This window comes from Daktulosphaira vitifoliae, unplaced genomic scaffold (assembly GCF_025091365.1).
Source record: "Daktulosphaira vitifoliae isolate Bord-2020 unplaced genomic scaffold, ASM2509136v1 Scaffold_142, whole genome shotgun sequence".
In the NCBI taxonomy this organism is placed as follows: Eukaryota; Metazoa; Arthropoda; class Insecta; order Hemiptera; family Phylloxeridae; genus Daktulosphaira; species Daktulosphaira vitifoliae.
Window position 1 is genome coordinate 1,590 of NW_026099710.1, and position 26,751 is coordinate 28,340.

At 26.8% G+C, this 26,751-nt stretch overlaps 1 protein-coding gene across 7 annotated transcripts; it reads right to left on the bottom strand.

Annotated features, from left to right (window-relative positions):
- On the bottom strand, positions 1 to 26,751 carry LOC126909142 (CUGBP Elav-like family member 1). 7 transcript variants are annotated; one of them, XM_050691564.1, is made up of 11 exons: positions 26,115 to 26,747; positions 13,487 to 13,612; positions 12,493 to 12,740; positions 10,922 to 11,045; positions 8,611 to 8,712; positions 6,477 to 6,548; positions 5,217 to 5,246; positions 3,683 to 3,721; positions 3,485 to 3,505; positions 3,069 to 3,230; positions 1 to 263 (listed from the first exon to the last, which is right to left on the bottom strand). In XM_050691564.1, exons 1-11 carry the CDS (start codon positions 26,131 to 26,133, stop codon positions 16 to 18), a joined length of 1,191 nt encoding a protein of 396 aa, XP_050547521.1. In that variant the 5' UTR covers positions 26,134 to 26,747; the 3' UTR covers positions 1 to 15. The 7 variants fall into 7 exon arrangements, with proteins under 7 accessions (XP_050547521.1, XP_050547516.1, XP_050547522.1 ...); XM_050691559.1 differs by having other exon boundaries at positions 8,611 to 8,817; XM_050691565.1 differs by lacking the exon at positions 8,611 to 8,712 and having other exon boundaries at positions 26,115 to 26,750.

Below are 26,751 nucleotides of genomic sequence, written 5' to 3' on the forward strand. Positions count from 1 at the left end.
AAGGGAACATGGACACTATAATATAAAATAAATAAATAGTCTCATCGTTATGGGTTTATTTGGGTATGCGTGTGCGTGAGACGACTTACCGAAACATTTGGACAGTTTTGTTTCTTTATCTATGTAAACCTTTGCTGATATTACATTGCCAAATGGCAAAAACATTGTCACAAGATCGGAATCAGCAAAATCCTGAGGGAGATGATATATAAACAGATTTGCACCGTCTGGACCCTCAATCTGCTTGCCGGAAACTTTAGTAGCTAAACAAAATAATTATGCAACGACATAGTACAAAAATGAACACAATAATATTTTTATAAGCTGCTTGTGATTTTCTAAAAAACTAAAAAAACCCCTTTTTATATATCATACAAAAAAATAAAGGTTAAATTTTAATCCATAATATTATATTGTCATACAAAGAAAAATTATCATAAAAGCTTTAGAGACGATCACAAGTAGATAAAAGCAAAGCAAAAATTTAAGCAGGCAACCATTTTTTGAATGAAAGGATGCATGTTTTTTTTTAAATAATAATAATTTTCTAATACATGCAGTAATATATACATATATAAATAAATAATACTAATAAAACCTTATAGTTTTCCTATATTCTTATGTTCCTAACATTCGCGAAGTTTAAGTTTTATGGAACTCGTCAGATATTATTATATCATCAAAATAAAGATAGTAACAGGAGCTTAAGTACTTAATTTTTATGACTTTTATGTGGTTAGAGCCTCGAGCTAAATAACATTGTTTTACAATCAGTAATAAATGATAACGTTAAAAATAAAGATTTATTTATGAAACTTATAATATTATACTGATAAGTATCTCAAAAAAATCTCATAATAACTTCAAAATATGCAATAATTGACATATCTTCATTTAATATAATAAAATTTAAAATTACCATAAGATGAAGAATTATGATTTTGTAAAATTAAAATTAAAATGTTACAATTTTTCATTCAAATACATTTGATATTTATTGTACCTTTTAAAAAATACACGATTTGAATGATGAAAATATTTAAACGTAATTATTAAATCTGTNCGATGAAAATACTTAAATGTAATTATTAAATCTGTTTTTAATATTCAAAAAACTACTACACATCACAAGAATTTGAAATCTTAATTTATAAAAAAACTTTTATAGCTTGTTGATGTAATTTATTTTATGCTATTTATAAAATGTTTCAAAGTTGATAACAAAAGAGATTAAAGGTATAAAAAGTAAATTAATTTTTATTTTTTCGTAAATACTAATAGAACAAAGAAAAATAAGGTAAATCATGAAATTCCTCCTATGTTATTGATTACCTAATTTTAATAGCCATCCCCCATAATATTTTATTTTTTAACACTAATATAAGTGCAATTTTTGTTTAACGAAAAGCTTCAAAAAGCACAATAGGTAAAATCTAATTAGTGGCTAAGTAAATAACATACACATATTTCAGAGTAAGTTAAAATAAATATACCAGTTTTTATCTATTAATCACAATTAAATATAAATTGATTGTTCAAATAATTAAAATTAAACGATTTGTAATTTAGTCTATTACTCTAGAAACACAACACAAAATTAATTAGAACTGATCAATATTTTTTCTTGGCGATTTTGTAATAATTAAATAATTTAACTAACAGTATAAAGTAAATAGTATAGCGAAGATATAACTTTAAAGAACCGCGGATAAAATATAAGAATAACATTTTTTCCAACTTATCAATTTAAATTGAGAATTTTCATTCAAAATTATATCTTGCAATTTTACTTGATACGCCGAACCAAATGTTGTTGAATCTAAAAATTTGCCATATCAACAAAAATGATGTTAAATTAATAAATTATTTATTTCAAATAATGAATACGCACTGTAAATTTTAGAAATTACCCTTTACATTTTTTTTTCTTATAAAATTTTTTAGGACATTTATTAGAAATCTTAGAACCTATTTCAGACACTACTTAAGTTCTTAATCGCACAATCAGGCTAAAAAAATGCATTTTAAAAAATTATATTAAACTGTATATTAAGTGATTTTATTAGTGGTCAATGTAACGGAAGCTTTAAATCAATAAAAAGAAAAAATAATTTTTAGTTGAATTTAAAACACAATTTGTTGGTCACACAAAAATCAATTATAAATGCAAATTATAAAAGACATATTAAATAAAAAATTTNCAATTATAAAAGACATATTAAATAATAAATTTCAATCGTAAAGAAAATTTTATCGAATCAAACGAATTATTGAGTTATGTTTCAACGGTTTTTTATGTTTTTAACACGAAGGATTGACATTAAAATCTTTACATTACAAAGTTGGCTTTCTTCATTTTCCGATTTACACCGTATATTATCAATTAGTTTATATTGATCTAGAGTTATGGCAGCTAGTCCATTAGCAAACTATACATTTTATTTTTATGCCTATATTATTTCTCTAGGGAGTCTTAAAAATTATTTGTTTTTAAAACAATACAAAGTATATACTGAGAAAATATACATAAATCGTGCTTTGATATTCTCTAGTAAAAGTAAATATTTTTTTTTAATTCAATACATATACATATTTTGAATATATTTTATATACTCATAGACATAATTTGACAAAAAGACAAGCAAGTAGGTGATTTTTTTTAACATCGAGATACAGTAACATAATCAAGTACTGGAGTGTCATATTTTTATTTTTAAAAAAATATTAAATAAGTTATATCATTTGTTGATAAAAAAGTAATTAAGTTTATTTTAGTTCAATATATTTTCATTAAATAATAACGTTTCCGATGGGGAGATTTTATTTATAACACTTATAGCTCTTCCAAGACTAGACCACGGCTTAATATTATTTGATTCGAGAAAAGAGTTACAGAGGATAGAATAACTTTGAACTGAAAGGTACAATAAATTTCAAATCTAAAAGATTCATAAAATACAATTTATTAATGAACCTCGTATATTCAATAATATATTATCTACTAAGTACTTTTTATTTATTTTTAACTCTTAAATTTATATTCATGGATTTTTTACTCATATACTCACGACTATTATTATTGTTGTTATTTATGAAATAAAGTGGTGAACTGGTTGGCGGCGACTGTGGCATTGCAAATTGATTCGAGTTGAGATCTGCCAAAGTTAGGCCAAGTGCATTCAGCGACGATCCGTACGTACTGTTCGCACCATTAGTACCAGCTAACAGTCCTACGGGGTAATTGATAGATTGAAATACATTTTGAAAAAAATCGTTAGTTTTATGCAATGTTATTTATTTATATATTAAAAATTGTATCACAATATAAGAGTATAAGTGTTAAAACACAAATAAATAATACATTAAGTGGTTTATAGTGTATAAAGAAAACAAATTAATTTCAAACAAAAAAGAAGAAAAAAAGCAAAATAATTTAAAAACATAATTCATCGAAGGCACACAATTTCATATCAAAACCACTTACCGGAATTTTTCCCCATTAAAACTAGAAAAGAAAAATTAAGGAGTCACAAATAATGACAATAACACGACAAATGAATTAAAATTAAAATTTAATGAAACAACTCTGTGGGTATAATAATTTAAAATAAATACTCAAGGGTATTAGTAAAAGATAACATAGGGGTATATGATATGGTAAAGATGATAAAAAATTACAAACCTGCTGCCGCGGCAGACGTAGGCGACAAACTTGACAAAGCTGAAACAAAACAAACAAAATATATTAAACTTGACGTACAAATGTTTTTTATTGGAAATATGTCAATGAAACGGTAATCCGAAGCTCGAATTAAAACTTTTCCTTTTATAACACAAAACGTCGTTTATAGAGTTCCTGAATGCTAAAAATAAAATTTTTAACAATTGGATTTCACGATCAAAATAGAATAGAAGCGTTCGCATTAATGGCCAATCAAATGTTACATGGTTTGTTCGAAAGTATTGTATGGAAATGAAATGTTAAGCAATAAGTCAAATTAAAATTGCTATTGAATTATTACTTTTTGGTTATTTAAATGACACCGAAATATTTTTGGCATATGATTACTTGAAAACAAAACTTATTGACTAATAAACTTACAGTATTGGATAACGTAATAGAACTGATTGTATAAAAAGAAGAAAATGTAAGCATATTACATTTCATAATAAATTCGAGCTCAGGATTTTCTATATCGAACCACTTAAGAGATAATAATAAAATGGAAAAAATTCAATGACATAAAGCATAATAGTAACAAGAATGTTTATGCCTTTTACAAAAAGATAATTTTCAACAGCCGTCACAGATCATATCAATATTAACCTCGTATCAATATAAAAAACAATAACAATTAACATGCAATATTTTTATATATAAACTGTTAAACAATTAATTATTTTCAAATATGTGCTACACTCGGATGTGCAGGAAGTATTGTTAAGTGTTTTTTGAAACCAATTCAAAGAAATTAATACACTTTTAAAAGAGGCTACAAAAAAAAAAACATTAGCTAAACAAATTTTCGAAGAAAAAACTGTCCACATTCCCTGAACAAGCTGCACACACAAACATAACTTCTAACAAATTTTTAATTAAAAATTCAAATTTATGGCCCAACTAAATTTTACAACAATTAAATATGATAATTTCAACAAAAAGTAAAATTAAGTAAATTTAATTTAATTGCTTATAACATAATTGTTAGTATTGATTTTAATTTAATGATGATAAATATAATTTTTTTACTATTAACTGTATCCAGTTTTTTCTTCAGTAAGAACTAATTAAATGACAGATATTTTGTTTTGTATAAATCATTTTACACATTTATTTTATATTTATTTTTTGACATAGTCAGTTTAAAAAAAAAACCGATACAAAATTAAAAATATTTTTTTAAGTGGACAATAAGTTCTCTGGAATTGAATGATAAATAAACAGAAATCAATAAACAAAAAATTAAAACAATTTTTAAGTCTGAATATTGGAATTAAAATAGTTGTTAATACAATAATTTAATCTACACGCTACATTAATGTTATTAATTTTACAAAGTCATGCAAGATTTTTGTAAGCAAACGTAAATTATGATTAAAACTACAACAACAAATAAGTAAACAGAAATGCTCAAGAAGTTTATGAATATTACACCTAAAGGTATAACTCAACACTTGCAGGACAAAAATATAAAACCCTATAAGAATAAACAAACCTGAACTACTTAGACTAGATGAACTGGATCCTAAAAAACAAAATATAAATTTATATTTTAAAATTATAACCAATTAAACTAATTTTTGATAATTAAGGTTAATTTACAAAGAAAACTGTACAGTAATTATAAAATTGTAATAATAGTGACATTGCCATTATCTATTCAAATACGTAACTTTCTCGTTCGTAAACCTTGAGGGATAACAATTTATGATCTAGTACAACAAAACTTTTAATAAAACAATAAAATTAGTCTGTATATCATTTGTGTTCGGGGTTAAAACTCTCATGTTCCTAAAAATTATCAAGTATATTTGATTATCAAGTATAAAAGGAATATATGCAAATAACATTTATCTTTTTATTGTTTTCTGAAAAATTAAAAAAATACATATTCATAACAAAGTAATCTTTTTGTGCAGTGCTTGATAATAAATGATTTAATTCACAAGAAATGTTTTCTATTTTGCAGAATAACTTTGTGAAATAATTATTACATATTTAATATAAATTACAAAACAATTGCTATTATAACATAAAAATTCTAGATAAATATTTTTTAATTTTCCTCTAANGACAATTGCTATTTTAACAGAAAAATTCTAGATAAATATTTTTTTATTTTTCCCTAAGAATAATTAAAATAAAAGACAATAATGTTTTATTACAAGGAGACGATGTACAATTAATAATTAAAATTATGAATAGTATTATTGTTGTTATGATAATTTAATTTCATTTAAATAATTAATACTCAGTGTAGCCGTTTCATACCAAATTCGAAGTTTAAAATGGAACCTACCGGTTTAATACATGAACAATGCTAACATAAGCATTAATGGCTGTGTAGTTATAAATACTAATGGTTTAAACTATGTATTTAATTGTTTCAGTACTTCCGTTTAAAAAAATATCGACTTATGAAATATAATTCATATGAACATTTACAATACATACTGATTTATTTTAACAATTTAAGTTTATTTATGTTTTGTTTCTTCGAAAAAATTAAGAAATGTGAAAAAGTCTTAAAAAAAATTTGAGAAATGACCTACTTCAAATGCTATTCAAGTATTGATATTTATTTTCAAAAGCAAATTTTCAAGAAGCATGCACTCAAGGTTTTTATTATGTTACCATCCTCCTACCAATGAAAAATATGTCTACATCTGTAAACGATCGAGAAAGATGTATTTAATAATAGATTGACAATTGCAATGATACATTACATAATAGTTTTATAAAATGGAATTTTTACCTGTAGGTGAAACTGAATTAGCGCCCATCGCAGCTAATGTAACGAGATTTTGCATATTTACAGAATTAACGACTGAAAAAAAATCAATTACAATTCAATCATTATTAGTAAAATAATGTATCTAAAATCTAATAAGTTACATTAATAGTGTAATATTGATTTTTAAATCAAATTCAAAACACTTTGGTTGAATAATACAGTAATCGGGTACGGAGTTATAAAATAATAAACTTAGAGCCTAATTTTAGGACAGAAATAATTTTCTAAATATAATAATTTCAGTTGCTTAACACAAACTATGAATGTTCATGAAAGATACTACAACAAGCATAATTTATAAATACAATTATTTTGGACCAACTTTTAATAGCCATTTTCTTCGTTCTAGGCCAATTTTGTAAAAGCTCGTGAAATATTCGCATGGAAAATTTAATGATTACAAATGGGGATGCATTTATAAGTCTGCTGCCTAATTCCAAATTAATCATTCGTTTTGCACTCATGGGGCTGTTCGAATACCTTCTCCGATCACATAGACTCACGCATACACAATTTAGCTAGTGGATTAATTGCCAATTAAATAATGCGCAACACGGGAATAGACAAAAGAAAACACGAATCATTTGGCCGTCGTCCAAACGGGTAATAGGTAATAATAATAATAATAATGAATAAAAAAGGAATAGTATAAACCGTGAGCGGCTGTCGGAATTCAAATGGATTTTATTAATAGACGACCGTATGCAAACGTTGTACGTGCGACTATTGAATAGCAAATATTTTGAGAGTCAGTATTAACTGCAAAGATCAACGGGTAATATCCAAGCAAAACAAAAAAAAATCGAAAAAGAATTATTCGAGTTGTTAGCATGGTACGTTTTAAACTACCATTAAAGAGTAACGAACAACCTTTGGGAAAAAAGGCACTAAACGTTGAATTAATAGTAGCGAGTTTTCTAAGGGGAAAAAGAGAATAATGTCATTGAAAACAATATAGATAAGAGAAAAATAATACCGTACAACATATAGTGAAAATATATTGTTGAAAGTTTAACAATAGTAATTTTTTTTTCTTTTAATGCACACATCAAACGCTCATCGTATCACTCCATTATCTGTTGACAATTATTAAGAAATAAGATCAAACAAGTGAAAAAGAGCAAACGCCAATGAGTTGCTCTGTTTATAAAGGAAATTAACACGAAACTTATATGAATAAATACATGAAATTGCACCATATAACTACACAACACGATCTATTTATCATAACACATTAAATTACTTGCAAAATGAGTACAATATTGAACAAATATTATGATTTATTTTTTGTTACATCTATCGATTTATCAGTTATTTATTACTTTTTTTAATCATGTAACTATGAAACTATTAAAATATGGTCTGCGAGTATGACTATTTTTATCATTTTACATTTCTCAGTCGCACTAATTCTCCTGCTCAGGCATAAAAATGTTTATCACTTCCGAAGTAGTGGTCTAAAAATTGTTATTGATCAGTCTTGTTCTTAATTATTTACTATTTTATAAGCTAGTTAAAAAAAAAATTAAGCCGGCTCACTTTTAAGTCATAAGGAATGCTCAAAAGTATTTAATAGCTGATATATTAAAAAATATAAATAATAAAATAAAAAGCATTTTTTAATATTTTATTTGTTTTACAATTAATTAAGCGGGTTATGATAAACGGATCACTCGGTATAATTTAACTGTATAGTATAGTTATATAGTTACTTATTAACTACATAAATGCATATGAAATTTCGTATAGGCTGTAACAGAGAAATTTGATGTAAAATAAGTACGTTAATAGGATGGTCATAATTTTTTTCATTATGTATTGTTCTCTTGAGACACATCGTTCAGGTTAAATAAAAAGCACATAAATCGTTTAATTAGATTTTACACAATGCTAAACGCAAACACAACGTTGGACCACGTAAAAAGGAGGGTCACTATAATAGTACAGAAAATTTAATTAAAAATACCTTCGAATACCCACATAGTAAATATTTACTAAAAATACTTCAAAAGAAATTTATGACGGTAAAGTAGATTAATGTTTTATTATTATGCGAATTGATGCATGTAATTATTAATGATTGGTATATACTTACTTGGGTTTCCCACGGAAAGGTTGGCCAACGTCGACAGGTTTTGCAGGTTACCAGGGTTCAGGTCTCCCAGACTAGGCGGCGACGCGGACAGATTCTGGTATCCTGCATAGAAAGCATCGGTGTTGTAATCTATTCGTCGCGGTGAGACGGTATCTAAACTTAAGGGATAATTGGACGTTTGGATATGGTACTGGGATTTGAGTGCACCTGAATTTAGGATCAACATACACATACACACACACACACACACTGAATTAATTAATTTTCACAATATTAGAAACCCGATTTCACAGTTAATTTTTGCACGGGTCATGTGGGTGTACTAAATCGTGTAAAATGAAATTTAAGAGTAGTTATTTGAGTTAAATATTCAAAATTAAACTTCTTTTTTACTTCTAACAGCATTGACTAATCTAGTAGAATAAAATGCACATTAATCCAATTTTTGTACGTTTCTGGAAAGAGATTTCACGAGCAATATGTGAATATTTTAGACGTGTTAAGTAAATAATAGAGTAATTAATTTAATATTTAATTATTAGAAACGATTTAGACTATGACTAATAATATCAAATAACTACTTGTGATATAATCAATGAAAATATTATTAATATCCGCCTACATGTTCTAACATGTGTATTAACACATGATCGTACTACCGAAAATAAACATAAAATTATGGGTAAAACGACACATCACATGGCCAACTTACGCCCCTATATCCGGTTAAAGATAAGATAGTTATAATATTATCCAATGCAACCAGAAAAAACGTTGTAAAAAATTAATTAGATATCATTTTCTCAACATTTCACAGAAAAACGTTGATGAAATTAAATAATTAAAATCACTGAAGTTACTTTTTTTACGGAGTTGGTAAAAATTTGTCGATAGGAACAAACACAAAAGTCGATAATGAGAACGCTTAATGAGTTATCGTAGAAATGACTGAGTAATGTATGAATAAGTGACGATAATACATACTTTCAATACATGATATGCACAATTAGTTTTAGCATTAGCCGAGTTAGAGATCAATTATGAATTTAACTCTAAATTGAATAATATCGAATTTAAAATGGAATTGAATAATTTTTATGAAATATAATTGTATAACATATTTGCAGTAAAAGACAAAAGATTGAATACACATAAGAAAAAGTTATTTATTTTAGTCTATTTAATAAAAACGGACTATTTATTTTGACATTTACATATAACATACATATTTTTAAAAAAATTTTAATAGGGTCCAAATTTTAATATACATTGTATTTTTTGGGATTATTTTAGACGACGGCACGATGCTCGTATTGTGCTCTTCAAGCACAAAATTTGTAAATTTTGGATTTTAAGTAATTTTTAGGAACAATTTTTAGTGAAAAATTAAGTTTATTAGAGGCCACCCCCTAGTATGTACCGATACTATGAAAAACACTTAAAAACGAGATTTTTTAACTGAGAATTATATAATTTTTTAGATTTTGGACTTTAATGCCCGATAAAACCTAGAAATCTAAATTTCGGGCAGTTTTTTCCATTTAATCTTAAAGTACATTTTATTAGCTGTAATTTAATGTACGTTTAAAGAAGGCAGATTTTTCGGAAGATTATCATAAATTGAAAAGAAAAAAAATTTTATGATTTTGCCCTTTCCAGTACTTTGATTGATTTTTTGATTGATGCATATTTCACAATGATCTATTCATTTTTAAAAAAGTTATTTCAATATACAGTAAATACTAAAAATATTAACATGGACTGTTATATGACGACTTTAATTTTGTGGAACTTTTCTTTTCATTATCGAGTTTACGATGAACTCTTCGAAATTATGGCACTAATAAATTTAATTATATATGTTTTGTGATCTTTTGACATATTGTGAATCAAAATCGGACCAATATGAGTGGCAGTGTGAAACGACTAGTTTCAGAGCTACACAACGAAAAATTAATAGAAATTATGAACATTATAATAAATGTGATGAATACATCGTATTTTAAGATTAATCAGAATATGCTTAACATTAAGAAGAATCTTAGTTTAGGTTTTAAGTAAATATTCTTAAATTTGTATTTTTTTATCGGGTTTTTGAAAAGTACGTGAAAGATTTTTAAAAAAAGTTAAAATTATTTTCTACATTTTTAATCTGATAAACTTTATTAAAATTAATGAATATGAAAAATAATCATTTCGTTATATGCATCCAAACTTTTGCGCGGTACTGTACATACATTGTATTACACTTATAGGAGAGAAATAATTTTAACATATTTTTAATAGAAAAATTAATTTGAGAACACGTTACCTGTATTATTTGAGAGAAGCAAATTGTTCAACTGATTTGTATTGTTGTTTGCAGCAACAGCCGCAGCCGCAGCATTCAGTTGAATTTGCTGAAGCACTTGAGAAGATAATGAATTTGTATCACTCTGAAATTACAATTTTTTTTTATTTTATTTTTAATTAATGTAATTTATGTTTTTACTAATTATAAACATTTAAAATCTAATAAGTACTCAATAAAATTCCATAAAAAGACATTCTTAAATGCATTTTTTTTTTTTTAAGACAAATATTGAGTTGTTTTATTTAAATAGGTTTCTACATTACCAACGGCGATTGACAAAACGCCTGATAAAATTGATTGAATAAGACGTAACGAAAATGATCTTATTAATGAATTTTTCAAATGATCAAGTTTAATTAACTACATTGTTCATAAAATTTTAATACACCAGTTAACTAGATTTATTGTAGAAAAATGAGGTAAAAATGGGGAAACGTAACGTTTGTAAATGTACAAAGAAATCATTAAAATGCGGCGTTGGTATAAAATTTCTGAGACAGAAATATTTACATATTTAAAACGGGATGAGCGGTGTCGTTAGGGAAATGTTGAAAAGGGGTAATCCATATGCGGAACTTTCTGTAAAGGTGAAAGTTGAAGGTGCAAAAGTTTTCAGACTACTGTGAAAGATTATAAAACGTGAAAGCACCGAGATTTTCCTTGAATAAATTATATAATTATGATGGAAAAAATTAGGAATAACTGGAATAATTTTTTAATCCTTGACTCAATTAAGTTTGTGATTTGAAAAATGGTCTTGATTTTTTGTCCCCACTGCTAAATATTCATTTTGAGATATCTAATAAAAAAACTGTAAGATTGTTCGCATAATTATTATTGTTATTCGCTAGCTGTTAACAATGGTACAATACACGAGATATATACAAGTTTGCACAGTGAACCTGTTAAGTTCAAATATTTTTAAACCAAGAGTAAAGAGATTTTATACTGCAGATGTTTTGAAAAGTTTCTCTGAATGACTTTTCCTTTGAGTCGTTACAAGTTTGTTACAATGTCATTTTCACGCAGGAGACCGTGCAATGTAACTTAATAAAACTCATAAAATAACACCAAATAACACTACAGCTTTTGGCCTAATTAGAAAACGATCTTCGTCGTGTAATTGGCGCGTTTTGCTGTTTCTCGCGGGTGTCATGAAGTAGACGAGCTAAATGCAATTTGTGATGGTAATACAATTTCTGACGTAGCCCTTCGAAAAAACAGCGTTATTTGAAAAATCAATTTCCTTCATAATGATTTCGAACAGTGATGATATCTTTGACAAAAACAATGATGTTTGTATTTAAATTAGGTTTATTGTTATTAAGTTTGAAATCACATAAATTTAAACGAAAAAATTCAAATCATACGATTGTATACATACACAACTATCCACTTAATTCTTCGTTTGAGGGATTTCTTTTTATTAAACATATACATTTATAACGTCATTCAATATAAAATATTGAACAAAGTTACCCATAAATATTCACATTAATTTTTCAATTGAAAAATAATGACAAACTCACGTTTATTTGTTGATTAGCTAAAACGCCTAGGGCCAGATACTGAGCTGTGGGAACATTGTTGCCGGTGGCTGCCAAACCCCAAAGATTTGCTTGCATTTGTTGCATGCGTTTTTGATCTTTTTCTTTTTGAGTGTCCGCGAACTTAACCACCAAAGGACATGTGCAGCCTTCCATAGTTTGTGAATGATGCATACCTTTAATAGCAGCGATGGCATTTTGTTTCGTTGTATATGTAACAAACGCACAGCCTAAAAGATCAAAAGAAAGTATCTTTTTATATGAAATAAAGTATGAAGAAAAATAAATTTATTGGCATAAATATTTGTTGACATCAGTATAATAATTGCATAACCCCATGTTGAATAAAAAATGTAATTCGAAATTCAAATATTATCTTTTATAACCAAAGTTCAAGCTGTACATATAAACTATATGAATAGAAAACAATATTAGTTGTTAATACATAATGGGAGTAGACTTTTTAAAAATTGTCTACTATTTAATGTATATTAAATACTTTCAATGCTGAATCTAAAAAATATACCAATTTTTTAAGAGTAATAGTTAAAAGAAAATTATTGTGAGACTAATATGTAATAAGGTTTCATTACTTGATAAAAAAAAGTTAGGCAATGCCCCTCCGGAACTTTATAAATTTTAGACTATACTCAATTCCAGTGGTGTTATGGATAATGAAGTTTAAGCATATAAAGCTTTATCGACTATGTTTAATCATGGCCAAAGGGTAAGTTAAAACACACATTAGTGAGAACTCAAAGGTGCTTAAAGAGACATAACTAAAAACTATTTTATGAAAGTAAATAAGATAGTGCAAATAATACAAACCACTACAGGTAATTTCTTAAGTATATATATATATTAAAAGAATAGAGATACTTTAATTTTAAATATGAAAATTAAAACTTTTGTGACACCACATAAGAAATTTTATTCTTTTTTATGTAAATTATATAATGATTAATAATAATATTACCTTTGCTAACACCATTTGGATCTCGTAACACAGAACATTCTTCAATAGGCCCAAAGGGTTCAAACATTAGTCTAATATCTGGTTCTGATATTTTTTTTGACAGCATGCCAATAAAAAGTTTTCTTTCTATAACAAAATTACAAATTTTTAATATGATAAATTTTTTTTTTATACTACAGATAAATATAAATAATATTTTAAATATTTCTATTTACATTTATGATTAACTTATAATCTTAAATAATACATTAAAAGAAAACATGTGTTAATAATTGAAACAAAATCTCGAAAATTATATTGTTTCCAACACATGATATTACACTGTAATATATCCCAAAATATCAACATTATTACAGGTAATATATTATTAACTGATTCCAATTTAAATTAGTTAAGTTTTGACCTTCTCTAGTGGAAAAAAATTGTTTAGCTTCGATGCATAGCTGAGTAGTTATTGGTTTTGTGATGGTGCGTGTTTTTTTGTCTGCCATGAAAATTCTAGACTTTTACCGGACAGATTTAAATTCTTAATACGTTAAAAAACCTGATTTTAATCTAGTTGAATTTATCGTCGCCGAAAATTGAAATAGACACTCGATTTAAAAAATGTAGAAAAATATATTTAAACTACTAAACCGTCAAAAAAGACGTGTCAAAATTTCTTTCTTTATTTCAATACTGATGTAACTTATTTTAAAAATTACTGATCCTAATGAAATCTCAGTAGAGTATACTAAAGACAATGAGCTTTTTAGTTATATTTTTTATAAAAATTAAATTAAAAACCTAATTACAGGAAGGGTTTAAAAGAGACTACTCATACATGTAAAAAAATTTGCAGAAAGTTACAAATATACAAGTTATAGTGGAACATATTCATATTAAAGCATTTTTTATGGTAGTGATGTTAATAACTATGAGATGTCATTTAGACTTGTCTCAACTAAAGCCACTTCATCACTGTACTGGGATTTTTATTTAACATATACAATTTTTCTGGAAATTTTAAAGAACTAAGCCCCTAACATTCACCAATGCTTGTGAAGTTTAATAACTGTTTTACATAAAGAAAATTCATAAAATGTCATCATTAGTGCATTCTTTTTTAGTAAATACGAATTAGAATTAATTTTTTTGAAAAAAAAATGAATTTAGAATACATTCGATTTTGAACTCAATAAATAAGAATGTGAATACATTCTTTTTTTTTTGCATTATAAATAACATTTTTGCATTTCAATAGCTAATATATGATACGTCTAGTTTTATCTGATATAATATGATTAGATTTTCACGTTTGGAATAACAACTAACAAAAAGGCCAAAATATAAAGTTACTAGTGATAAAAACGTTACAGAGAATATACTTTTTTAATGCTTGTATTTTGGTTTCTAATTACAAAATCAAGTTATTTACACTATGTTTCAATCACATCGTTAACAGGGTATAACGTGTGTTGGACTATCCCAACTCTTTAAGCCGTCGATCCAGTATACTGTTTCATACCATTAATTAACTTTTCTTTTGTACTCTAATGATGCACGACAAGTCGGTTAATTTGAACGTGTAATCAACTGGATAAGAAGCATATCCAATCCATCCAATATTTGTAATTAGTAATTCACAGTACAAAAATACTACTTCAACTAGGTTTTCTAATTCCATTTATCACAATTAATTTAGTCTATAATAGACTAATATTTTACACAATTTATCAGAAAATGGGATTGTATATCCCGTAATTTTTTCTCAGACTACACACAGTATTCCAATTTATAAAAATTTTGGGCTAACTTCAATTTTTTGTTTTCATAATTTGAATTTGTTTTTTTATTTTTCTTTTACTTTTACTTTAGTTAAGCTATAGTTATCAAAAAAAATATTGAAATTTCAAAAAAATTTTCTAATCTATTAATCTTCAAAAATATATTATAGAATTTTCATAATTAAAAAAATATTTTTATAATACTTTTAATAGTAATTGTAAGAAAATGTTTGTTCTTTCTTTAAAAATATGCATAAAATAGAAATCAAGCTCCGTCAAGCTGTGAAAACAGTCTCAGATTATAAAAAAAAGGTCTATAAAATATTTACACATACTTTTTAGTTGATTATATTTGATATTTAAACATAAAAAATGACGATAAAACAAATAAATAAAACAGATTATTTGATTTTTAGAGACTTATCAATGAAAACCAGATTAAGAGTAAACATTTTTTTTATACACTCATATATTTCATAGAAATGTTTTATTTCTCACCAATTATAAATAATTTACATAAATCATCATTTATTGATTTTTTTATATTGGTATTACTTCATAATATGGATAATATAACTGGATCTGAGCTTATTTATTATTAATATTCTAATAATTAGATAACTTCATGAGTCGTTTTTATGTTGCTTAAGTAAAGTTAAAACTATTTATCTTTTGTGGAGAATTAAATAAATACCAATTTTAAATTTTGAGGTTCTAAAAATACCAAATTTTGATATAAATTATGCCAAAGGCCTTCAAACGTTTACGAAAGTGAAATAGTATCAGATTTGGATTTAGCAACTTTAAAAAACATAAAACTGGACTTTTTTTGTCCTTGAAGGCTAAATTTTAGCTTGTATCAATTATGTCCAACTTTTTTTATTTTAAAAAAACACTGTATAACAACCAAAAAGTTATTTTAATAAAAATTAGAAGCAATAATTGTATATTATTAAAAAGTTTTAAAATATTTCTTCCGAGTTCAATATTATAATATATAACATAATTGTTAAGTGTAAAAAGTGTGCCATTAGTTTCATGTTGATAAAAAATTAGCCAGTGTTCCTTTATAACCTCAACCACTGAAATTCAGAATGTTTTACAAACACAACCGAAAAATAATTATGCTGAATTTTTAAATAATTGCCAACGTTGCTTTTTTATAAACACTTAAGTAACTTATTACAACGGAGTTCTGCATTGACAAATGACAACTATGATTTACGTAACAGTTCAATATCACTGTCGATTCAAACCGATGTAGGATAAATTTTTAAAGCAAACTTATTAGTTACATATGATATATGGTTGTCTACAAAAGGATACGATTTTTGTAAATAACACAGTCAGCAGTATGTCTCAACTTAAGCAAAAAAAAAAATATATATATAATCATAAACTAGAATAAATATTAGAATTTTTAATTAATTTAATTTACTTATAATTTAATCTCATTTTTTTTTTCAAAGAGGTAATCGCGTAAAGAAATGAAGTGCAACGACTAAAAACTCCATTTTCAATCATTTACAGAGAGTATGAAAGAATTTTGTATAAAAGCTTAAAAACTAGAATATTTTTATTTTTTAGAAAATATTTTATACTTAATATAATTATTATAATAAAGGCCTTACATTAATTTAAATTTAATTTAATTTAATAATTATTATTCATAGCAATACTTATTAATATCGATGAAAAATTACCATTACTGCGTAGGAATAGTGACATAAAACAGTTGGAAGATTTGTGTTAAGTCCTAATATTACTTAATTCTTGTTAAATAATAGTGAAGTATAGAATAAGAATTTATTATATTAATGTAAGCTTATTTTATTATGTCTCTATATTATAACGAATGTATGTGCAGAAAATTTTTTTGAATTTAATAAATTATGTAATATAAATTAAGGACAAGAAAATAATGTTGCAAGCAAATTAAACAATACTACATATTAAAAATTATTTGACGATAAGTTCATTTTACTTTTATTCAATACACTATAATTATTAAGGCTGTATAACCTACAAAAATTCGCATTTCAGAACTGAATTACCAATAAATTTGTACACACTAAAAACATGATTATTTTTATAGATTATTACAGTATTAAATCTTATCACTAATTATAAAAAGATTTATACTGAAATTAAATTTTGAATGTAATAATTTTGATGTTAAATCTCGAGAAAAACACACTGACGTGATATTTTTACAAACATATTTGTTAAAACAGACTTAATAAATAAGTCTCTATATGGCACTTGAACCAGAAGGGTGTAAGTAAAATAACAAAAAATTAGTTTAAAGGCTAAAATTTTAAGTTTAAAAGTTAAAAGTAATTTATTAAAAGATATGCACTTTTGATAAATCCAAAGTAGTAAAAATTGTATAATCCAAACTAATTCCTATTATAACGAGAGTAAATGAATATTATTAATTATAAATATAAATCAAATAAAATAAAATAAAATAAGAACACNTATTAATTATAAATATAAATCAAATAAAATAAAATAAGAACACTTGGTCATCTATATTATTTATAAATAAAAATTATTAACTTAATGATTGTTTATTTAATAATTTGTGTATTCTTACTACTAATTACTAATAATAGATTAAAACAATATCAATATTGTTTTGATTAATAATTTGTGGTCAGGTACCCACGGTAACATTATATATGTAAAAAAAACATCATTTTTTCATGAAATCGACAAACCAAAAAATAACCAACAAATTAAACTACCGAGTTAAGATTAACTCAATTTCTGTTCATTGATTTATACAGTGTTCAGTAAGTAAGGAAACATGTTAATTGTTTCAAACAATGAGAACAACAGAAACACGTTTTCTTACTTACTGAACACCCTATATATAAATATATAGAAGTATTATGTAATGCAGTCTACGATTAGATGATATAGTTGTTTGTTAAATCAATTATATAGTAGTAACAGTATAGAAATTTCAATGTTATCATACATCAAAAATATTGTATGCATGACAAAAGAATAATTATTAAAAATGAAAATGTAATAATGTCATTAATAACTCATCAATGAACATTAATATCCAATAATGTTTATTCAGATCTTAATAAAATAACTCAAAAAAAGGATGATAAATGACGTCTAATCAAATAATTAGTTTTAAATGTATAGAAGACATTTGTAATTTTATAAAAATATAAGAAATTGACAACATAAAAATAAAGGAAACTACAGCCTGGGCAACCGTCCATGGTCTAGACTAGCGAGCCTCTTAGTTTGAAGTTCTTTTAATAATTCTTATTATTAAAAAAAATTTCATTATTATGATTAATATAATTTTAATGTTCATTTTAATGAATAAAATATTAACTGTTAATTGTTTAAATAACTCTTCTGTAGTCATAAAACAAATAAATAAATGACTCCTTCACAACTATCCCCATGGTATTTTGATATATATTATGTTCCATGTAATACCTACGCGAAATAGTGGTCAAAATCACTCAAGGTGAAAATATTTATGTTGCAAATATTCAGTCATATGTCACTTAGGTAAATATGTTACATATGTTTTCCACCCACCATATAAATTAAAAAAAAACTGGAAACTTATATTCTCCATCTTTTTAAAAAATATTTTTATGTTACATTATCATAAACCACTCGGTTACCCTCGAAATAATTATAACATTCAATAAAAGATTTTGTTATCATTTATTTACGTATATTTCTTAATTTATCAGCTAATAATGACTTTTTACAATCATTCATTACAAATTAAAGGGGTATCGACTTTATTTTTTTTTAATGGAACATACATATATTTAACTAGCTTATAAAATAGCAAATAATCTAATTAAAAAAATGACTGGTCGATAACAACTTATAGATCAGTATTTCAGAAGTTATTAACAATTTAAAGAACTGACTGGAAGTGCTGGGAGCTGATTTTTTTATCATTAGTCATTTGCCGACCATACTCTTTATCCAGACTAGGTATATGAGATTAACTTCCAAAGTACTGGTCCATAGGTTGTTGTTGATCAGTCGTTTTCTTAATTAGATTTTTTTCTATTTAATGGGCTAGTTAAATATGTATGTCACCGTAAAAAAAAAAGTTAACGCCCCTTTAGGTTATAAGGGATTAAAAGTTATTATTAGCTGAAGAATCAAAAAAAATATACATAACTAAATGAATCAAACATTTGTTTACAATATTGTATTTATTTTGCTAGTAATTGAGTGGTTTACGATAAACCCATCACTCAGTACACATATAATTTTCAAAATTTTTGGAGGAGTTAATTTTATTTTTGGAGGACTTAGTCTTAGCCTTAACTTTGTCTGTTTCCCACTCACAGAAAAATCATAAGCACACTAAAGACATGTATATCAAAGTATAAAAATGAAAATGTATAATTAAAAATAAATATGACGTAAGTGAATTACTATGTAATGCTCCGCTGTATAATACTCATGATCGATTAATATCTTTTAAAAATCACTTCATATTTGTTTCGGTATTAAAAACTAAAAATACATTTACAAAACATCTCATACCATTTTTAAAAACTTTTACGATTATTCTACAACAACCACATTGCGCTCGATCGCCTTATTTTTAGATACGTACGAATTCAATCGATAGAATTTCATTTTAAAATAAGATATGTTTGAAATTATTGAAGTATTTGCATGGCTATATAGCCAAATAAATTGAATATTAATATCGATTAAAAAAAAAAAAAAGTCTACTTGTAATAAAAAATTACACCTAGGATGATAATTTCGTAGGTTCGATTTTTAACATAAATTCATGTTAAATACCAAATATTGTGGCATATTCTATCCTATTCAGACTTAAAACAATACTAATAATTTGGACACATAAAAAGATAAAGATTTGTTTGTACAGCGCGAAACTTTTTGTTCGGATACTATCACAATTCATTGTGATGTTTTCGTACAACACTTTTGTATTCCTCCCAACGTTCGCGTCCGTTAGAGTGATAAACGAGTCTGTTAGCAAGTTACCGGAGACAAGTTTTGCTATGAACAACTGTCGTGCAGTTAGATCAGAGGAATTTCAGTTTTAAGAGGAAACGTGCGACTCACGTGTAAACGGAAACATCAAGTGCTAGGTGTCTACAGAATGCAGGATGACTTCACAAAGTCATTTCAGACCAACTTTCTCACAGACTTCTGCGGAGAGATTAAAATAAAATAACATTTACGGTGACATAAAATTATAATTCAAACAACAACTTGTGATAATTATGTTTTTCGTTGCAAAAAACTTTATTTGTTTCTCAAATTATCAATTTCCCGCAAATACATTAGAATAATATTTTTTTTTTGTAGATTTATAAAATTGATAAAAAAAAATGCCGATATTGTTTTCTTTATAAAGTAAAACGATTCTCTTGGAATGCGCAACACGTTAAGTATATATGTATAAATGTGATTTCAATAATGAGTGTACATGAAGAAAATATACATAATTTTCGAATTGAACTTTATTTTTTCAATTGTCAGACAGATCTTAAGCAAAGGAATAGTATTTGCCAAAACCACTCGAAATAAAAATGCAAATGAGTGCAGCCTTTGAAAACGCGCCATGTTCGTACAACAACAAGAACTGCGAAATGAATTGGGTTTCTACTCAACGGGGGAAATATTATACGATAAATTATATTACAGTCGACCGGTAATCATAAATCTTTTGTCTATAATTACAATTTAAAAACAATGGTTTACTTCGACAACAGCGTTTGAACCTATGACACGTGCACCAGCTTTGTTCTGTTAGGTAACTATTGAAAATTTACATTACAGCGGACAAATAACGTCATACATTTAACACATACATTGCATTTGTAAAACGGCTGTGGATTATTTTTACATAGTGCTAACAGTGTAGAAGGCAACCAACAACAGGTGATTATGCAAATCGACTGTACATTCAACCCTAGAGTTTTTTAGCGCTTACATTTTGTTTCACATGTTCAGAGGGACTTCAGAATAAGTAAACACAGCTATGAAATTGCGCGACCGTTTACAGTAATCGAAATGTACACCGACCAGACGGTACTGCCCATTTATTTGCTCTAAGAGAAACGAATACATTGACAGTGTTGCTTTCTGTCTTTTCAAAACGGAGAAAAAATTAATGCCCCGTTTCGAAAAGATCAAGTACAATATGATAATGTAATTTTGAAGACTAAATCAACAAGTGTATTCGTTAAGACGTGTTTACAATTAAAATAAACGAGACAAAGAATTTTGTAGTAAATAAAAAACTTAATGGTCTTAGGCCGGACTAATAAGGAGTAATTCTATTTAAACAACTTCTCTTAGCGCTCAATCAAAAGCAAAAAGTTAGCTTGGAATATATTTATGTTTTGCGCAAAGATTGCTTTTAGCATTTAAGTACTAAATAAACACAAATCAACAAAGCGTAACTCGATTCCCTTAGGGCCGCCGCAACAGGAGGTACACATTTAACCCTTTTTTTATTTAAATGAAGGGTAGATTAATTAACCAAATATTATTTACATTTTTACTCAGGTATTCGTTAACACAGAGAAGTGATTTTTAATTTAATAAATTTGTACCGTGCATTTACTTTTTAATAAAAATAGCTTTACGAGGTAGGTATAACCTACAGAGAGTACAAACAATTAAAATATTTTATTCTAAATAGATATATTATTATCGAATAGCGGGTGAAAATGAGAGGATTCGTTTGAATTTTAAAGGTACGCACTACAAAGGCTTAGTCTAGAAGTTACTAGACTTGACTAATTCGACTAGAAGTCTAATTAGATACTTCATTATTCTAACGGTAGTTAATTTTATCAAACCGACACAATTAAATGTATGGGATAAAAAATACTCGTGGACCGGGACAACAATAGATTGACTCGATTCTACTAAGTCTACGCGGGACAGCACATCACCGTCCCGACTGGAAATNACAGCACAACACCGTCCCGACTGAAAATTCGAATAATTTCTTCAAACGAGCGACAAACAAAATTTCTACTAATGATGCGCCTAGACAATTTAAGCGTTTGTCACAACAAAATATACGGACACGAAGCATTTTACGACGGGACGCGAAGAACGGCACATTCGACAATATTTCAATCGATTATTGCCGAACTTCCGTTACCAATGAAGTTTACGATGCAAATTATAAAACTGAAAAAAGGACGCACTCTGTGATATATGAACGGGACCGTTCATTAGTATGCACGGACAGACGCAACAACACGCACGGCCGACGTCGAGCCGGTGTCCAGGATGTGTGTCACCTGCATACACATGGAATAGGCAGACCAATATAATGTATTCTACAATAGCCGACATTATTATTAACGAGTGCGCACACTAGCGTTTAATAGTATACGGGTGACAAGTCAACGTGCTAGACGTATAATATTATGATATTATTAACACAGCAATAGCACGTAACTCGCGACAGTGTCGGCTAGTGAAAACGCCGCGTTACTTCGGAAGGCGACTTACTGTGCTACTCCGTCTCACTCCCACCGAGTCAAAGTCATTAAGCGTTTCATTGTTTAGTTGAGCTCGCTTGCTAGCGCCATCGTCAATTTTTTAACTATTTCAATTTATAATAACTGTATTTGAAAATCAAAAATTAACAATAAAACACCTTACTTGCGAGTAATAACTTTAAGTGTCGGTCCATTAAAAACAACTTTTGTGTTCATTAAAACGCACATTACATACCCCAATTATGATTGATAACATAATTATATCGGATATTTATTTTAATTTGATTTATAAAATAACATTTTTGAACTATAACAAAAATTAATATACGTTATTCATCACGTTGGAAAAACTTTTTGATTATTCGATATAAATTTCTATCCATAAATTCAAAATGTTTAAAAAATTGTCCTGAAAAATCGATATCATAAATTTTACGCTTATAACAAACTGTATACAATTATAAACATATATCAAAACGCTAATTAACTAATTGTAAACTCAAATTATAAATAAAAATGTTTACGCTTTAAAAATGTGGGCAAACAATGTAAACAAAAATATTTCAACTCCCCGGAGTCTTTCTGCATACAAAATATAATTGCCAGTAAAAATAACAATCAAAATACACTATAAAGGTTTCGAAAACAAATCAACGAGATAGAATTCCATCGGATAGAGACAATAGTTAAAACTAACGTTGGACAGTTAACGTTTAACGACGCGAATGTGCTCTTTGTTTTACACTTATAATACATTAACAATTGAAAACAAAACAAGACATACCCATCACATTTACGCCGTCCAAATTAAATACCAATAATTGAAGTACGTTATGGAATATAATCTTTAAAAAATAAGGTCAGATAAGTGTACAGAAATAACAGGATGTGATTTTCTGCCTGTAAACATAATTGATCACTTAATAATATTTTGGAGCTACACAAAATTTAGTTATGTTTTACTTGAAAATCGACTATTTTAAAACCGCTGAAAATTATTATTATGACATTCTTACTTAAAAAAATTAAACAGATAACATGAGTTATATGAATAAAATAAGAGGGTCTGTCACAAACAGGATTCGGTTTACAATTGCGTGCACTTTAGCAAAAATTGGTTTATGTAGAAAATAAAAGCCATCAAGGTGAATTATTTTGGAATAAATGTAAAAAAAAAAATGGTTCATTATCTATAATGAACCAAAGCCTCAAAAATATAAAATTGTATTCAATTCAGCAATAATGATTTTAAAAAATCAATGAACTTGAAAGAATTCATGGCACAATATAAGATTATTATACAATGTAAGATTATTAAAAATCAGTATTTCGACAACTATAACTAAATAGGCAGCAATTTCAAAAGTAACTCGTCTACTCGCTTTGAATAACATAATAGAATACATAAATCCGTCATATTTATGTAAAAGTAATAAGGAAAACATTTTTTAGCTAGAATTTCATAAATATAATATATATTATACAATACAAATTTTAATTTAACTATGATATGCATTACATTTCGACATTGCACAATGATTGGAAACCGCAGAGGGATACGTTTGAACTATTTTATGATTTTAAAAGTATTGAAATAATTTATTACATTTGAGATTTATAGAATAATAGTGTAGTTTATTTTTGACGTAATTGTATTTATTTATAACAAGTTTCGACGGAAAAAATAATAAAATTATTAAATTCAACACATGGAAGAATGAAAACAAAAAAGGTTGAAATATGTTATAAATATTGAATTCCTCATTCGAAAGTGAACAGAAGCAGAAAATTGAACGCTGAAAAAGTTATTAATACTAACATTTTTTTTATGTACTAAATAATCTATTAAATAAATTTACAATGCATAAGATTAACTTATAAATCAATAGGAGTAACATTGGATGAAAGAATAAATATATATTTTGTTATAAGATCTAAAAATGACTTTATACGTTTGTTTATTAATTTGAATTACCTAACGATATAATATAAAAAAACTGTATATTCACAACTGAAGCTCAGCTATTAGTTACATTAGTATCAATAAATTAATAAGAGAAGTGTATTTTTTTAACTTTAGGTGTCATGTTTACGATATTCCTTAGACAAAAACTTTATGATGATAATTTTTTTTGATTTGCGTTTTTTAGTAGAAGCACCACATACACATATAACATTTATGTTATAATGTTCATGTTTAGATTCATAGAGAAATTATGAATATTACTACTATGAAACTAGGGTTTATATAATATTATAATGTTTAGACCAAAAACGAAGCTAAAATTAAATAAAATTATTTAATAAAAACTGATTTATGTATTATTTCGTAATTATATAGTTCGGGTATATTTAAAAAGTATAACGATTTTTTTAATTAACAAATTTTCTTTAAGTAACAAAATTATTATAATATTATTATTAACATTTATTCCTAATTTCATTATATATCTATAAAAGGAGAACTCAAAACAACACAGAAAGAAAATCAAGTTATTATTAGGTATTATGACAAAAATAGTAAATTAAGTTTACAAAGAATGAAAGTAAATTATAATGAGCAAAATCAGTTGAGGACATGCACAAGCTCACTAAATTAATGGTTAATGTAATTTAATATTTGTTCATGAATGTAATAGTGTAATATAAATACGGTAAATAATTTCCATTCAATTATGAATACGATAACTATTCCAACGAACATACTAAGTAAATAAATTTTACAAAGGGAATACCTCTTAGTCAAAGCAGTAAATATTAATAGTTATTGACGTTGCGTTTAGCATGTATTAATTCTATTTGTAAAATTCCACGGTAAACTTCGATACTCACAAAACAGACGTCATGAGATTTAATGATGAAATATAAAACAGTGTTGTCAAATAATCACTAGCGGTTTCTTATCATTAATGATAAATATTATTCATGATGATTAATTGTCACCGTAACGATCGAGTATACTAGTCGGCAAACGAAAATAATATTGCACTCGAGAAAAATTACCCTAATTTCCCATACAAACAAGATTAACAACAACCAACAATATAAATATATCCATAGCGAGTTTTGTATGACACTAGGAGGCGAACACGGTTTTTCCAGATAATCTTGTATTTTTGGATTTGACCATAACGAATGAAAAATAAAGCCTCCCCGTCCAAGACAAAGCAATTATTCTCAGTGAAATCACGACGTGCCTATTTAAAATGTGACATCGGCGAGTCCGGATTTTTATAACGACACGACAATTATAGTTATTCCCACAACAATTAAACGAATTAATCAAAGTCGACACGGTGAAAATCACGTGGCAACACTACCGACGGTTTAAGATAAAGTAACACTCACCAGGGGAGGCGTACGGCATGTCAGTGTAGTTGGAGCGGAGGCGATGTCGAGTTTTCGCAATGATCGAGCGAATCTTAACGCTCCTCGAGGAATTGTAGTTATCGATGGTAGCGATCGATAATGAACTTGTAGCGGAGAAAATGAAAAAACAGACTCAAAAAAATTAATAATAATAATAATAACAAAAAAACAAAACACGACAACGGGACACAATTATGAGCGTGTGTTTAGTTAAAACCAAATTACTCGGAAATTCAAAGATATCCTTGGGTAGGATAAAAAGTAATATTAACTTGTAATACTATTCGATCGTTAGAGGCGAGTAATGTTGTAACTAAAAAACAATTATTAACACAACAAAAGGAAAAAAGGAGGAACAAAAATCAATCGGATTACAAGAACACGAAACACATACGGACACGCAGAACGACACACGAAACCGACGGCTGCTACTTGTACACTTACTGCGGCGGACACCGATATGAATACGCGTAACAGTAACGTACCGACTCGCACACGCACTCGGTTTTACACACTGGACGCCGCGCGAATAGACGAGACGAGCACATACAACGAGTATTTAACGTTTTAAATAATCACAACAAACGAAAATACACACTCGGTGCAGTCAACGTCC